This window comes from Centroberyx affinis, unplaced genomic scaffold (assembly GCF_046629955.1).
Source record: "Centroberyx affinis isolate AG114_WGS23_722 - 3 ecotype Tasmania unplaced genomic scaffold, CSIRO-AGI_Caff_v1 ptg000441l_1, whole genome shotgun sequence".
In the NCBI taxonomy this organism is placed as follows: domain Eukaryota; kingdom Metazoa; phylum Chordata; class Actinopteri; order Beryciformes; family Berycidae; genus Centroberyx; species Centroberyx affinis.
The window spans coordinates 48,270-65,193 of record NW_027279104.1 but is presented as its reverse complement, the minus strand read 5'-3'; the positions used below and the strand labels follow the sequence as shown (position 1 = coordinate 65,193).

At 38.9% G+C, this 16,924-nt stretch overlaps 2 protein-coding genes across 2 annotated transcripts in view; one reads left to right on the top strand and one right to left on the bottom strand.

Moving 5' to 3' along the window:
* The window catches only part of spg21 (SPG21 abhydrolase domain containing, maspardin), a 35,070-nt gene extending 30,756 nt beyond the window's left edge, over window positions 1-4,314 (bottom strand). The window contains 2 exon segments of the mRNA XM_071516988.1: window positions 3,767-3,831; window positions 4,193-4,314. Of these exon segments, the coding sequence (XP_071373089.1) occupies window positions 3,767-3,831; window positions 4,193-4,265 (138 nt within the window). The 5' untranslated portion in view covers window positions 4,266-4,314.
* A 3,553-nt stretch (window positions 4,315-7,867) lies between these two features.
* On the top strand, window positions 7,868-16,499 carry pdcd7 (programmed cell death 7). The gene is made up of 5 exons (XM_071516986.1): window positions 7,868-9,086; window positions 9,303-9,441; window positions 14,168-14,398; window positions 14,581-14,668; window positions 15,114-16,499. Exons 1-5 carry the CDS (start codon window positions 7,971-7,973, stop codon window positions 15,256-15,258), a joined length of 1,719 nt encoding a protein of 572 aa, XP_071373087.1. The 5' UTR covers window positions 7,868-7,970; the 3' UTR covers window positions 15,259-16,499.
* Window positions 16,500-16,924: the final 425 nt, after the last annotated feature.

Genomic DNA, 16,924 nt, shown 5'->3' with positions numbered 1-16,924 from the left:
TCAATGACCTAATTAATACTTATAAAGTTGATTTTATGTTTTTAACTAAAACCTGGTTAGACAAAAATGGCAGAATGGCCATTCTTATTGAATCTGCACCCCCCAATTTTAATTTTTTAGATGTTTTTATAGCTGACAGGAGAGGGGGAGGTGTTGCAGCTCTTTTCTCTGATGTGTTTCAGTGCAAACAGGTGTCATTTGGGGATTTTACATCTTTTGAATACCTTGCTTTTACTTTGAAATGTACTCTTCAAGTTTTATTTCTGACTGTATATAGACCACCTAAACAGTCCAACAATTTCTTTGACGAATTTGATGAACTACTGTCCAAAATCTCCACAGATTTTGATTGTCTGGCTATATTGGGTAACTTCAATATTCACGTTGATAATCCAAATGATAACCATGCTGACTAGTATGCTAGAGGCTTTTGGTCTGTCTCAGCATATGTCGGGGCCCACCCACAATTGGGGCATACCTTGGACTTGATTATCACTGGGGGTCTCAATATAACTAAAACTGCTACTATTGATGTTGTCTATCTGATCATTTCTGTGTTTTCTTTGATGTGTCCATAAATCTGGAACTACAAGCTAGGCCAAAAATTGGTAAAAAACGCTACATCAATGATAATACTGCTGCAGCTTTTATGAACGCCATATCTATGTCACAAATGCCCACTGCGCATTGTATTAATGACCTTGTTGAAAATTTTAATTGTCAAACTAGGAATGCCATTGATGACATTGCACCAGTTAAGGTGAAATTCTCTGGTAAGCAAAAAGCACCCTGGAGAAATGCTATGTCTGTAAAACAACGGAATAGAGAATGCCGAAAGGCTGAACGTAAATGGCAAAAAACAAAACTCCAGGTTCACAATATCTAAAAAGAGGAGCTTCAAAACTACAACATAGAATTGAGAAATGCCAGACAATCCTTTTTTGCCAAGATCTTTAGTGAAAATACAAACAATGTACGTACTTTTTACTACTGTTGACAGACTGATAAATCCCCCAGCATCAATTGCCCCAGAGCGTCTTTCTACTGCTAAATGTAATTAATTTTCCGCCTTTTTCAGTGATAGGATTGTGAGTATCAGACAAACCATCAGTGCTTCCATGTCTAACAGGAAGGTGCTTCCATTTCATTCACGCATAAATAATGTTATATGGCAAAGTTTACTGCTATTGGCTACTCAACACTTGAGAACACTATACAACAGCTTAAGTTGTCCACCTGCTGCCCACAAGCTTTTTTAAAAATGTCTTTAGCTGAATGAGCTGGCGAATGAGCTATTGCAAATTGTTAACAGCTCTCTTTTGTCTGGTGTTTTCCCAAATGCTTTGAAAACAGCTGTTATTAAGCCTCTGTTAAAGAAGAGTTGCCTGGATGCCTCTGTGATAAGTAATTACAGACCTATTTCCAATCTCCCTTTTATTAGTAAGATCCTGGAAAAAATTGTCTTCAACCAGTTTAACAACTATTTAATTTCAAATGCTCACTTTGACCATTTCCAATCAGGATTTAGACCTCGTCATAGCACTGAGACAGCCCTTATTAGAGTTGTGAATGATCTTCGAACACAGATTCAGGCAAGCTTTCTATCCTTGTACCTCTGGATCTTAGTGCTGCATTTGACACTGTTGATCACACAATATTATTAGATAGACTAGAAAATTGGGTTGGACTCTCTGGCCCAGCCTTAAATTGGTTCAAGACTAGGGCTGCACGACACATCGTTTCAGCATCGACATTGCGATGTGCACATGTGCAATAGTCACATTGCAGGACGCATGATGTACAATTTATCAAACAACCAAAGCAGGTCCCACTAGTCGCCTACCACAACCTGAAAATGAGCGCTGCCTGTTTTGGTTGTTTGACAAACTGATCAAGTGCACCCCTTCACCGGAGCATATAGCGAACTGATCGCTGTGCATGCAGAGTCTGCGTATCACCTGCCTGTAAACATGCACGCAACGCGGCTACTGTCACAGATAATGTTGCCTGGATGCTAGAGGCAGGCGTTCAGTTACTTCTTGCCGGCATATAGATAAATCTGTTTGTTGCTTGAGTTTGAGAGTTTTACCATCCTCCTTGTATCCTTACATGTAAATAACACAACTGTGACACACAAGTCCATTTGTAAAGTTTATTAAGAAACATGTGTTGTTTGTCCCAAATACCTCTCCACCTGTTCTCTCTCCACTCCTTGTAGTGGAGGAGTCCAAGCTGATTTCTGGAGGGGTGGCAGAGGGCTGAACCAAGTGTGGTAGAAGTAGGAGGGGGGTTTGTTTTGTTAGAAGAGGATAGACTTTTAAAGTACCCAAATGATGGAAAATTATGATTGTTAATTATATATCTGTACATTGTAAACTGCGTGTATCTGGTGAAATTTCCTGTATTTTTTCATATCGCAATATATGTCACAGAAAAAAAAAATATTGCAACGTCAGTTTTTTCCAATATCGTGCAGCCCTATTCAAGACCTACCTGCAAGGGAGGAACTACTTTGTGTCTATCGGTGACTTTGTCTCTGAAAGGGTCAGTATGACATGTGGAGTTCCACAGGGCTCAATCCTTGGCCCTCTTTTATTCTACCGCTACATGCTTCCACTAGGACATATCATACAAAAAAAATAGCATTCATTACCACAATTATGCAGATGACACTCAGCTCTATATATATCTTTCTTCAAGTGACTTTAGTCCTGTAGATTCTCTGATTCAGTGTATTGAGGAAATTAATGACTGGATGTGCCAAAACTTTCTTCAGCTAAATAAAGACAAAATGGAGGTAATTATCTTTGGCACTAAGGAAAAGAGTCAGACAATTAGGACTCACCTTGGCTCCCTGTCTTTCAAGAGTAAAGACCAAGCTAGGAATCTTGGTGTTATTATGGATGCCGATCTCAATTTTAACAACCATATCAATACCATTACAAGATCGTGTTTACAGCTGATTCAGAATGCTGCTGCCAGAGTTCTGACTAAGACTAAGAAAACAGAACACATTACACCAGTTCTTAGATCACTGCATTGGCTTCCAGTGTGCCATAGAATTGATTTTATTCTGCTGCTTGTCTATAAAGCGCTAAATGGCTTAGCTCCAAAATGCATTTCTGACCTGCTCTTAGGATATGAGCCACCCAGACCTCTGAGGTCATCTGGGACCGGTCTGTTAGTTGTTCCCAGGGTGAAAACTAAATCAGGTGAAGCTGCTTTTAGTAATTATGCTCCCAATTACTGGAATAAACTTCCAGAAGAACTGAGATGTTCCCACTGTCAGCTCTTTTAAAAGTCAGCTCAAAACATTCCTTTTCTCTGTGGCTTTCCACTAAATCATCTGTATGTAGATGTAACAGGTGTTATTATCTTTATTTATTTCTTTTATTTCTTTTATGTGTGTTTTACCTATTTTATCTCTATCTTTCTTTCTTTTCTTTCCTTTTTAATGTCATTTTAAATAGTTATGGTCTGTGTATGTATTTTTTCTGTTTTATGTGAAGCACATTGTATTTGCCTTGTGTATGAAATGTGCTATATAAATAAAGTTTGCCTTGCCTTAGATTTCTATAACGTTACATTTTTTTTTTTTTAATGCATTAGTGTATTTCTCAATACATTTGTTTCTGTATTAATTTATTACTAATTACGGCCGATTCTGTCATCCACAGTCTACCGCCCTCTTTCTTTCTTTTGCATATTTGGGCCCAGTGAAAACCATGCTAGTATCTGAGGGGAATTCAAAGCAAAACCTACTTACCCTTTTCAGGGGCACCGTACTTCTGAACCAGTTATAGTCAGGAGACAATTTAATCTCCTCCATCTCTGGAACACATTCAGAAACAAACAAAGAGGTTAAAAAATAATGGTAACTTAAACAGCTAATGTTAACCAATAATCAACCAATAACTGAGGATCGCTCGTACTTATGCTAAACGTAAAAACTAAAAACCAGGCTTATTCCCTTACAGAATTATGTAGTTAAATAGTTTTATACAGACACGCATGCGTTTGATTTGGACTGAGAGAAAATGTGACTACGATATGCTGGTTTACAGGCCTGGTTGGTCGAAGCCAACCACTTGAAACTAGCTGCTAGCTGGAACAACATTACACATGGCACGTTTAATGTAAACAAACAAAATTTACGGAAATTGCTACCGTTTTCGTTATGAATGTTATTCACCGTATCCGCGCACTTTCATCCATTTCTGGGTAACATTTTCTCCAGCTCTCTGGTCATATGACTTTAGTTTCATCGACTTCCGCGTAGATTTTTTTTCCCTACTTCTTCGGCTGTGTTCCGCCCAAGTTCCACCAGCTGAAATCTTCCGGTGCGATTTTTTCAGAATAAGAGCGTAGTTTCTTCCTCTTCTGTAGATTTCCGTCAGTGTAGACGCATCAACGGCGTATTACTGCCCTCGATCGATGAAAATAGTCACATAAATTCTATTATGAATTAAATCCTGTGATAAATCCGTGTGTGTAAAAAAAATCCAAATCTTTGTTTTATCAGTTTCTATTTCTAGTTAAGTGCAAAAACGTTTTCAAAGAAAAACACGGATCTCGTAATTATTTTTTCTTTTCTTTTTTGAACAATACCCCCTTCTGTTTCCTGCAACATGACATGCTTTACACTTATTATACTGCCTCACTCACATTTTCATTTGAATGTTTACCAATTAGCCTATTTTAGACATCTGCCTAACCCACAGTGTCTCCTTGTTTCAGTTCTTTACTGACTACTGAATTAGTAAATAGTGTCTGTGTGTGTTCGTTTCACATTGCTTGCCATTTCCTTTCAAGTTCCACTTTAATCATACTGTGACACTGTTTCCCCCATTAAATGCTTTTTCTTTAGTTTTTGCAATTCTATCAACCTTTTCGTTACCTTCAACCCCAGAAACACCTAGAACGCACAGAAATCCCACCTTACATCCCAACTTTTATATTTGATATAAGCATAATAATATCTCACTGATAACGTCAGGACCGTTTTCAATGGTTGTTTTGTGGCTACAGCATGTAAAGCCAGAGTCATTGCGTTGCTTTGATTTGATTGTCTCATGGTCAGAGAGTGTAGCTACGGTGGTCAGCAGGGACAAACTTTGAGAAACTGAAAAGATGTTATCCTCTGATTTATTGAATTAAAGACAAGTTTTAATGCTAATTTTAGACCCTGCCTTGAAGATTTGCAAATCACATCGCCCTACATACTCAAAGCCAAGAAAACTTATTGTGGAAGAATGTAAAAACATGAATAGGCTTACTTACCTTAAGGTGTAGAGTATGTTGTTTCTCCCACTTTTTTAACTCTTCGCCTCATCTTGTCTGTCTTTTCTGTCTGCGAATGAGCATTTTGTTTCTTTATCATTGTGGATACGTACATATCTGGATATCTGGAAGTAACATTTTCACCAGTAGTAACTCAATTATATCAAGAATTACCATTTTGACAGATGAAATTTACATAGTGGATATGCTGGCATTGAATTATAATTATAGGAGGAACTGGACTTTTCCTTTGGGGATAACACCTTTTTACTAAACCGCATTAACAGCCTTTCATTGTCTGTTTTGCACATTATGTTCTTACAGATAGATGGTAATTTAGGGGTATAGAAAGAATAAAACTTTGGTTCATTCATTGATATTGAGATGTCAAATAGCCTACATGATCGCCTAACCCAAGTCGCAAAAATGATAAAAGTTCAACAATAACACACAGAAACACGTAAAACAGTTCTTTGAGGTGTTAGGAGGGGTTAATTTGGGATTTGGAAAGTGGGGAAACACTTGACTGTGACCAGGGGAGTAGGGGTAGGGGGGTTGAGATATTGCTCACCTCAAAAAAGCTGCCAGAATGGTGTATATGATAAATTATTTGATGATCAACCTACCAATGTCTTTACTGTTGTCGACTAATACATGTGTACACTGTTAGAAGGGGGAGTAAGGAGACAGAACTCAGGTTCTGAAATAATAAACAGTGCTATGCAGCCATTGAAACACATGGGAGTAGTACTAATCCCATGTGTTTCAATTTGAGCACCCCCCAAACACATGTTTGGGGGGTGCTCAAACACAAAAAATTGTAAATCAATACTAAAGTGAGGGTTTTGGAGCTATACCTGGTTTTAAGTTTTTCAATACACATGTCCCAATCTGGATTTTTTGGGCCATATAAATTTGGGGAATTTTCACTTACATTCTTGAAGAGTTTGATTTGTAGATGGAGAACAAATTGTTTTTTGCTTTGATTCAAAGCTGACACAGGGAGTTCATATCAACAAGGTAGTAGGGAAATGTCAGAAAGTAATAATGAGATGTCTAAATGGGGTGGAGTGGGATGCAAACGTCTCATCTTTAAAAACAATATATATAGCATTAATCCGGTCTGTATTTGACTATGGTAGTGTGGCTTATGGGTCAGATTCAAAAACACTGCTTGATAAGCTCATTAAGATTCAGGCTCAAGCTCTTAGAATGTGCTGTGGAGCAGTGAGAACAACACCTATTCCAGCCCTGCAAGTCATAGCAGGAGAGAAGAAGAAGAAAACAGCTAATGACGAACTACTGGGCCAATATTTAGGGGCATGGGGAACATCATCCTACAAAAGCGGTTTTGCAGGTATGCTGTGAACAGACAAGAGGACAAAAATTAAATTTTGGGTCGGTTGGAAACCACTATGCTGAGGAGATGGGTGGTCTCAATGTGAGGTTAAACCCAACAGTAGTCATCCCAGATGTTGAGCCGTGGCTGCTAGCAACTCCACTGACTGATATACCTGTTGGAACTTAAGAGGACTGAGAGCGGTGAAGTAGATCTGGTAACAGCTTTTTCAAATCATGTTAAAGAACATTATTCTCAGTTCCTGCAGGTATATACAGATGGATCCAAGAAGCCAGAACATCAGGTGACAGCGGGGCTGCGCTTGTGGTTCCTGACAGGAAAATTGAATTAGTGAAACGTATGTCAGATTCAGTTTACTCGGTGGAGATGCTAGCATTGCTTTTGGCACTGCAGTGGATCGAAGAGGTTAAACCAGGGAATGTTTTAATATGCTCTGATTCAGTTTCAGTTCTCAGGAGCCTGAGTGAAGTCTAGCCGTCAAGATATTTTGTTCAAGGTGTTACAGATTAATTCCAGATTTATACAGCAAGGCATGTCCATTCAATGCATGTGGGTTCCTGCTCACGTAGGTCTGAAGGGAAATGAAGACGTCGATTCATTAGCAAAACAAGCCCTGCAAAAAGAATCAATTGAGTTAGATATAACATTAAGTAAATCAGAAGTTAAAGGAATGATTTGGAGGAAAGCCGTGGATAAATGGCAAGAGTGGGACACTGAATTAAGAGGAAGATTGTTGTATAATTTTCTTAACAAGGTTAATGAATCATTTATAAATGTAGGCCGGTGCAGGAAAGAGAAAGTCATTAATATCACAATAAGGCTGGGTCATTCCAACCTAAATAAGACACTCAAGCAACCTATAGTCTGTGCGATCACTGTCAAGCTCAAGAGAGTGTAGAACATGTCATTATGCAGTAGTGTGGGAAATATGAACAGGAAAAGCAACAAATGAAAGAAGGATTCAGAGAGGTGGGAATTCAGGACTTTACAATGAAGACAATAATGAATTTATCAAGTGGCGCATAGTCTCTGGTCCACACCAAGGAGGTTCTATATTGTCCACACTCCGAAGCAGAAGGTGGCGGTAATGCACCTATGACGTTGGTTGCCAACCGCCATTAAAAGACAAAAAGAAGAAGAAGAAGAAGAAGAAGAAGAAGAAGAAGAAGAAGAAGAAGAAGAAGCAGCAGCAGCAGCAGCAGCAGCAGCAGCAGCAGAAGTAGTAGTAGTAGTAGTAGTATTCGTCGTCATAGAAATATGGCGTCCATGTAGCATTATCTAAAGACGAGACTTTTCCATTGATTCAGTTTACTAGTTACTCTTGAAAATAATGGACAACACATTTCATCTTTCTCCCTCAGAAAAGCAGCAACCGCTTCTCTATAATGGCGGCTATCTGGACACGCTGTACTCCGCTAGCAGACCACCGCACAGTTCACAGGGGATGTTTACAGCTAACATGGTAAGCAATACGGCTCAAGATCCACAGCAAAATGACCCTGATACTCCGTGGACAACTTCACCAGGATATGACAGTTGTTACGGATTCAGATGCCATTTCCCACCATCTTCACCCGGATTAAAGAGTTATGGAAGGCCTCGTTTGGCATATGGATATGCATTTGATCCTTCCGTACCACCACCTCCCTTCAGCTGTCCAACCAGCCAATTCCCTCCCACTGTGGACACAGTTCACCCCAACACAAAGGTTGGACCAATGACTACATACAGTAGCACTGGGGCTGCAGATATTCCAAAAAATCTTAAGCATTCTACGGCAAACTTTATCTCTGGTCCCCAAAATAGTCAGTATGATTATCAACCAATCAGTGATCGAGACTCAGGTTTTATACAGCAGCACGAATACCAAGATTTGTCTGAGAGACACGGTGGACCTCTTCTTAGCTACCCCTCCTTTCCTCCTCTGGTTAAGGACAGTGACCAAAGTCTTGGCAAAACACCAGACACACAACCCGTGGATGAAAATGCTGTGCAGAGGAGACAAGATGAACAGTTGGTCAAGCGTTTCTTACAAAGCAGAGGCAGTGCCTCCAAAAGTCCAGAGTCACAGCAGCCACATAGGATATCTGTTTCTCACATAGGAGACACTCTCTATGGTGCTGTTCAACTTGTCTCAAAGCTGTCACTTGCATGTGACATATTAAGACACAACTTGGAGAATGACAGTGTTTGGACAGACGCTTATGTAACTGCTTTGAAAGTGAAAAGAGAGCTGCAAAAGAAACTGAAAGTCCTCAACGACTCTGAATGTTTAGATGGCTTGAAAGATAAACTGTCCTGTATTTCTAAGAGGAGAGCCCGGCAACGGAGAAGGAAACTAGTACAAATGGAGGATAAAGATATGGAGGGACTATTTGCTGAAAAAGAGGCAGAAATAGATAAATGGAGGACTAAACGGATTCAGCAAGTAGAGGAGAAGAAGATGGTGAGTAAATTTGGCACAATATTGTTACACTATTTCAGCAGTAGGTGGCATTGTACACCTACCATAATTTTAACATGCTCTTTATTTAGTCTAGAGTACACATTCTAAACACTAGGTTATTGGAGGATTTCAAGAAAATTTATGTCAGATTTTGGCAAACTCAGTTTTAATTCCGTGTTTGAATGTAATGTTACCAAGAACTTTTATATCCACCAGGAACATGAACTGAAGCTGGCTGCCGACTCTGTGCTCTGCGAAGTGCGGAAGAAGCAGACGGATGTAAAAAGAATGCAGGATGTCCTCAGGTCTCTGGAGAAACTACGCAAACTGAGAAAGGAGGCAGCATCCAGGAAAGGTGAGAATTATTATTAGCCAGCAATAGATCTTTTTCACCCTCATGGGAGCTAGTGTGCCATCAAGAAATTAGTTAGTTTTTAGTTTTTTCAGACAATGAATGCATAGTAAAATGAAACATGACAATCCTGATAAAAATGTCAATATTGCTGTGTGTACATGGTTAATTTGCAGCAGAAATGTTAGCAGAAAATTCCAGCATTTCTCTCCCTTTGGGGTTTTAAGCCTCCCTTTGGAGTTTGGATGCTTCCAGGTGCAGTGATATGTGAGTGATATGTGAGGTAACACCCGTGTCTAGTCTCTGCCAATAAGCCCCTCACCTTTTGTGCCAACTGCCAAACCTGCACTGGTTGCATCCCTCAAAATGGGTTCTGACAATAGCCAAAAATTAGTCAATAGTAAAATTGAATGTGTGTTTTGGTGGTGTGCCAGTATTAACCAAACTGAACACACGCCAAGTGCAAAATGCAGGGTTGTCAACTGGTTGGAGTGAGATTTTCATGTCATGGGCTGTAACTTTTGCGCTTGCATGTTTTCACCATAAATCATTTATTTAGCCTAATTACTCACAAACAACTGATTATTGGCCATCACTTGTCACTGACAGATGCATGGAAATTTGTCTGAAATATGTGGACATTGCCTCATCCCCTTTCAGCCCTATGTTGTATAACATAACTGACCACTAATGTTGCCTGAGCTGCTGAGAATTACAGTACAACACCTAACCCATAGTGCCAGTTTACATTATGAACATTGTTTTTACTCTACATTTTAAACATCAGTAAGTATCTGTAGCACTATAACAATGACATGTATTAATTCTCTCACATAATGACACGCCATGGATATTCGGCTTCACATTTATGGCCATGTTTTTATAAGAGGAAGATGCCATTTCCATAGTTTTTCACAATTGGTTACAAGCATTTCTTTATACTGAGTTTTCAAAACCCTTAAAGCATCGTGTTGGCAGTTGCAACACTAAGACGCTGTCTAATCTAACAGTTAATTTCATGCACAAAATGCAATCAAGCTCTCAAAAGAATGAAGACGTCCTAAAATTAAATAAGTCAACCAACCAAAATAGCATACTGTCATCTGGTGAGTAGAGTCAGGTAGTCTGAGCCTTTGTGATTCAAGATTCAAAGACTTTGTCACATGCTCATCCAAATGTGCAGTGTAATGCAGTGTGGCATAAAACCCTCAAGGCTGTGCTAAAAATTAAAGTCAAAATGTAATAAATCTAATCTAAATAAAACAAAATAGACAAATATAGAAATAGAATTTTTTTAAAGAAAGATGAAGATATAGAAAATATAATAATTTGAATAATAAAAAATGTATAAGAAATAAGATAAAACTCAAGTAAGTAAGAGTAAGTAGCTACAACAGAAATAGAAATAGCAATGGTGTGCAAATATAAAATCTCCTAATGTAGAAGTTCTGCAGAGAGGGAAGTGTAGTCCCAACGGTACGCTCAGCCGATCGCACCACCCTCTGCAGAGCTCTACGGTCCTGAGAGGAGCAGTTGCCATACCAGGCGGTAATGCTCCCTGTCAGGATTCTTTCTACAGCACCAGAGTAGAAGGTCTTTAGGATCCTCAGAGAGACTCTGAATTTCCTCAGTTGTCTGAGGTGGTACAGACGCTGCCGTGCCTTCCTCACCAGGGTGTCTGTTAGGTGTGTTAGGTGGATCTATGGTTGATAGTATAAAATATGTAGGATAATACATTACTAATGCTTATGTCAAACAAGAGTGTATTGTGTGATTTCAAGAAATGACAGGCACATTTTTATATTATTTATTGTAACAATTCACCTAGAGAACAGCTGGATAAGAGAGTTGCTAACTTATGATCTGGGGAACTATTACTTATAAGTTACCTGAGTTATGTTTGATATTTGAAATAGACAGAGAGAGGTAAGCCCCCCTAACAGGATTTCTGTTGTGTGATAGTAATAGAACTGCGGCCATTCGACACAATGCTGCTCACCTGCTCCTTCAGTCAGACAGGTTCACTGGGTGTCATGGGGTGACAGGGTGCTGAATCTGAATCTGCTGGGCCTGATACCAGGGGACATCTGATTTAATATGAGTAGCTTGCCAAAAATTGGCTTGTGTTGACTAAATTTCAGTTAAAAGTGCAAAATGTGAACACTCAGAGAATATATGGGAAGATATTATGTAAGCCATCAACTCTGTTTCAATAGCCTATGGAATTGGCTAACAGTTTAATTTAAAAACACTGAGTCCCTGCCTTTCATTAGTCATTTAACAGGCCCTCCTTCACTTCCGATCGGCACTTGGTAATACGTAGCACCATACGTCATGCGAGTGGCCACTTGCAGAGCAGGGGGGCAGGGTCCGACGGGGAGCAGAATATTTGAAACGGAACACACTTGCCCTTAAGCAGGCCTAATAATTAGTATTGAGTAATAATGAGTAATACAATATTGCAGATGAGTTAATTTCAAAAACAAGTCTAAATCCTCTAAATATTGATTGTTTACTTACATTTATATATATCACTTGTTCGTGCACCGGAAATGACAGACGGTCACAATACATCCTGGGTAAGATGCGCTTGTGAAGTGTACATCGTTGTTGACTCGCTCCCTCTGCCCTTGAAAGGTCGATCTCAAAAAATTCACTTGAGTTATCAGAGTAATGGAACGTCACTTAAGATGGCGGCAGGGATTCCCCCGAGGGGAAGTGCCAAGGGGAAGTCAACGAGGGCAGGTTAAAACGACTAATGAAACACACCATCTGTCTTCACTCTGGTCCCTAGAAAATCTCCCAACTACTAGTGCTGGGCCAAAAAGAACAAATAAATCATTTTGAACTAATCCTTCTCAAGCTCGAAACATACAGAGTCTGTAGTGGTACATAGTGGCTCCTCCCACTTCAAGTTTCCATCAGAGCTCATTAAACGATTGAATGATTGCCATGTACCTTAACAAAGACATCGCACTTTCAAACCTGCTCTTTGGAGAAGTAGTACATAAAATATAATGAAATAGAAACAATTAACAGTAATAATACACAGTAATACAATTAAATAGGATATCTCGCCCTCTACTGGCCTAAAACGAGTACAACACTTAAAGGATGCGGCTGCTGTTTTTAAATACGTTTCTTATCATCAACAAATCCTATGAAAATAACAAAATCAACAATATGTTTGCTGTACTCCCATTACTTTCCGACTTCCCACATACCCTTTTTAGTCTTCAACCTGGAAGTCATTGGCTCCAATTGTAAGATAAAAACCTTTAAATACAGCTCACAAAGACATAGTTTCAATTTTAAAAATCGCTAACAGTTACCATGAAAAGTCAGGCTATTGTAGTTATTACCAAATCAAATTTAAATGGGAACAAATTCTTCATTACGATGGGGACTATTTTCTGTGCTACAGAACTACTTTCCTGAGATGGAAAACGTGTTTACAGCCAGTTTATTAAGTTGTTTGAGGAAAAAGTAGACTGGCCCGGTACATCGTGATGATGAAATATGTTGCCCAGAGCAACGGCATGGCTCTTTGATGTGTTTTTAATAGTTTTTTTTAATACAATGGAGGTATATGGCTACTGGGACATGGCTTTATTGGGCATCGGCTACATGGACGAGACTTGTTAGCAAAACAAATTCATTGCTGATTTTCATTGGATTTGTTGACATAAGTAAGAAATGCATTAAAAAACACCAGCCTTATCCTTTAATGTGTAGGCACACAGGACGTTGCCCGGAAGTTGTGAAGACCAAATTGCTCAAGCTCTAGCTCAAACTTGAATCAAATCATTACCCAACCAACTACTTGCAAGCACAGGAGTAAACCATTTTGAGTAAATAGGCAGGGGTAGACTATACAGATACTGCCTGTTTGGATAGTTAGGCTACTTTTTGACAATAAAAGGAAAGAAAAAAAGAAATTACAACATTTGTTAGTACCTATATTACAATTAAATTATTTTTGTTGATGAAAAAATGTCAATGACTTATGAATAAAATGTTGTTTGGAATCGTCTTACTCCACCTGAAGAACTTGGCCTGCGCACACAGAAAACAACACACAGCAGTATTACGGGAGAAAATGAGCCAATCCACAGTCTGTCCATACTGTCTATGCGCCAAAATGATCTCATCATGACATGTAGGGAAAATATATTGTGCTAGCCAATGTGTTTAGAATAGCTTACTCAGTTTGCTCAGACTGAGTCCTACTATATTTTAAATGTTATATTTTACATGCTTGCTGTATTTTAAACTGCCATGACATTCGTTTGGGGAGCGTGAGAGCCTGAGATGGGACCCAAAAGTGTGAGTCTCATGCCAAATGTGTGAGAGTTGGCAACCCTGCAAATGTTGTTAAAATGTGTCTTTGGTGGATAAATCAGTGCTGCCACACTGGGAGGTGTGGCAAACTTGAATCAAAGCAAAATAATGGCTCTGTAGGCTCCTGATTGGCTGCCAGTAATGTTGCTCTACACAAACTGGTAAAGTCTAAACTTCCTGGATGGTAAACTAGCCTAATGTTAGTTGAAATTTTATGTTATTCTTATGTGGCAGGTCACAATTATAAACTTAATCCACAGTAGCTGGTGCTGTACCCAAACTTTTCATATTACAATGAAAAAAATATATATTTTGAATGATAATATTTTTTAGTTTACCAGCCCTTGGCAGATGAGCCAAAAAGTAAATTTGGACCACTGTGTACCAGGTATCTTCCCTGACCAAGAATGTGACCAGGCGTTTATCAGCCGATTGGAGGAACTGAGGGCTGTAATGAGGAAAAGGACAGCAGTGTACTCAGCAGAGGAGAAAGCACTGATGGTCATGTTGGAAGGAGAGCAGGAAGAGGAGCGGAGAAAAGACCTGGAGAAACGGCGTAAGAAGGAGAGGGAGAGACACCTGCAGAGAAAACAAGACATGGACGCAATGCTCTTTGGAGGTAACTGCCATCAAATTTGGCCGTTGCTTCACTTCCATAGTTTGATTATTTTAAGAATAGCATAATTCAGAGAAAAATGTATTGTTTTCATCTAACTGTAGTGATTTGCAATGGAGAAATGATTGACATAAGAGTATTGTCTTTTCTTAAAGTGACAATTTATTTTCCCCGTCTTTTCATAGATGAGATGCCTGCTGATCCCCAGTTACAGCCCTTTAAGGAATACTTCACCCAGGGAGAGCACTCACTACCTGCTTTAGTACAAATAAGGTTTGTGTCCCCTCTGTTACTTAATTCTTAATAATAATAAGAATAAGAATATTTTTATTTGCACAGCACTTGCTCAAAACCTAATTACAGTGCTTTACATTAAAATTGATTATGTACAGTGATTGTGTTGACCCTAAAAATATAAATTACTCTTGGAGAACAAAAGGCAGCTTTAATGTTAAAAACCTTTCCACATTAAGCTTTGTCTTTTGTTCTCCAAATGTCACTTTTGATTCATGCACCTTGGAAGAGCTGCAAGTTTGTGACTGTTGACCCTTACAGAAAATGTATACGTGTTATTGTTGTTAATGGGACAATTTATTGGGTGGTTAAATCTTGGTTGTCAATAAAGCAATGCCATAACAATTTTCAATTTTGTTAATTTAGCTGAATATGCTGTCAAATCAATATTCACATAGTAGTGTAAACCTGTGTTTCCTGTCAGGAGAGAGTGGGATGTTTTTCTGGTTGCTGTGGATCATCCTGATGGTGCTGCGGTTCCCCAGGGATGGGTCCTGCCAGATGTCCCATCAGACCAGGCTTGGGCCTCTTTCCTACATAACACTGACCCTCACCCAGATGGAAACTAACTGAGTGTATGTACCAACAACACCTGCTCGACAAAGAAAGAAAATTATACTTTTGTCACATTTGTCCTCCCTGGCGTAAGGACAGTGACGAGACTCTTGGTAAAACACCAGATACACAACTTGGTAGATGAAAGGGCTGTTCAGAGGAGACAAGATGAGCAGTGGGTCAAGCAGAGGCAGAATCTGAAATGCTGACACTGAGATGCAATACAGACTAGCTGTTTGCTGATAATTCACAATTCACTGTGTGTGCCAACAAGACCTGCCGGACAAAGAAAGAAAGTAAACAAATTTCCACACATCCTACCAGTAAACTTGACAAATCATGTTAAGACCAGGGTTATTATAGTTTGTGATTTTTTTTATTTGTTTTTTTTTGTATATAGTTTTAAATTTTATTTCAATTTCAGTGTAGTTTTAGTTCAACATGGGTTTGGTAGCTTAAAGGAATAGTTCACACAAAAATGAAAATTCAGTCATTATCTACTCACCCCCATGCCAGTAGAAAATTGGGTCCCAGAGATCCCCAGAAGTCCAATGCAAATTTCTCCAAAACAACTGCAGTTGCCGGAGACCTGTCTTCAGACTTCAAAAAATAGATCACAAAGTGACTTGAAAAGATCCCAAAGTGACTTGAAAAGACCGACTTTTTGAATTTGACGATTAAATACAAAGTAATTGGTTTAAAACAGTATTTCTACCTATTTTCAAATCTCACGCCTTTATTTTGAAGGCTAAATGGCCAAACTGGAACTCTTGTTTCTGCTAATTCGAGCTAGTCTTACCTATCGAGGCCGGGGTGCAAAGGTGACATATTTTGAAATAACAGCTAGAGTGGTGATTTCAGCTAAATAATGGTGTAAATGTCTGCCTTTTCAAGTCACTTTGGTATCTGTTGGCTTCAAGAGACTTTGAATATCCTGGGAGAGCTGCATGGAGCCATTTTGTGGTTATTTTCTGTTATTTTTTTAAGTCTGAAGACAGGTCTCCGGCAGCTGCAGTTGTTTTGGAGAAAGCTGCATTGTATTTCTTCCGGGGATCTCCGGGACTGTTTTATGAACTAACAAACCTTACCCAATTTTCTACTGGCATGGGGGTGAGTAGATCATGACTGAATTTTCATTTTTGGGTGAACTATTCCTTTTTTGGTGGGTGTGGTATTTTTAAACGCATAATGATATATAAGTTAAGAACAAGTATGTTGTACATGTTTGCAATGGTATTATACAGTACAAATAATAAAACTACATTCTTTTAAAAATGTATTTACATTCATTTTTAAGTACATCCTCAACTAACTTGACCAAATGAAATACACTAATGGCACTTTTCAAAACACAGTTACAAAGTGCTTTACAACTAAAATAAGACATTGATAAATGCATACACGGTAAGACAACAGTAGGGTAAAAACCAGTGACTCAAAATAGTTTAAGATACAAACTGAAAATAAGTATAATAAAATAAAAAATAAAAGTTCACATAAAAGCAAGCTGACAGAAGTGGGTCTAAAAGAGTGATTAAGACACTGAATTTGTTAACCTTATCTTTTCAGGCAGGTCATTCCACAGTCTAGGGGCCTTAATGGAGAAAGCATGATCTCCCTTTGTTTTCAACCTAGGCTGTGTAACAACCAAAAGAGCCGAACCAGATGATCTTAGCTGCA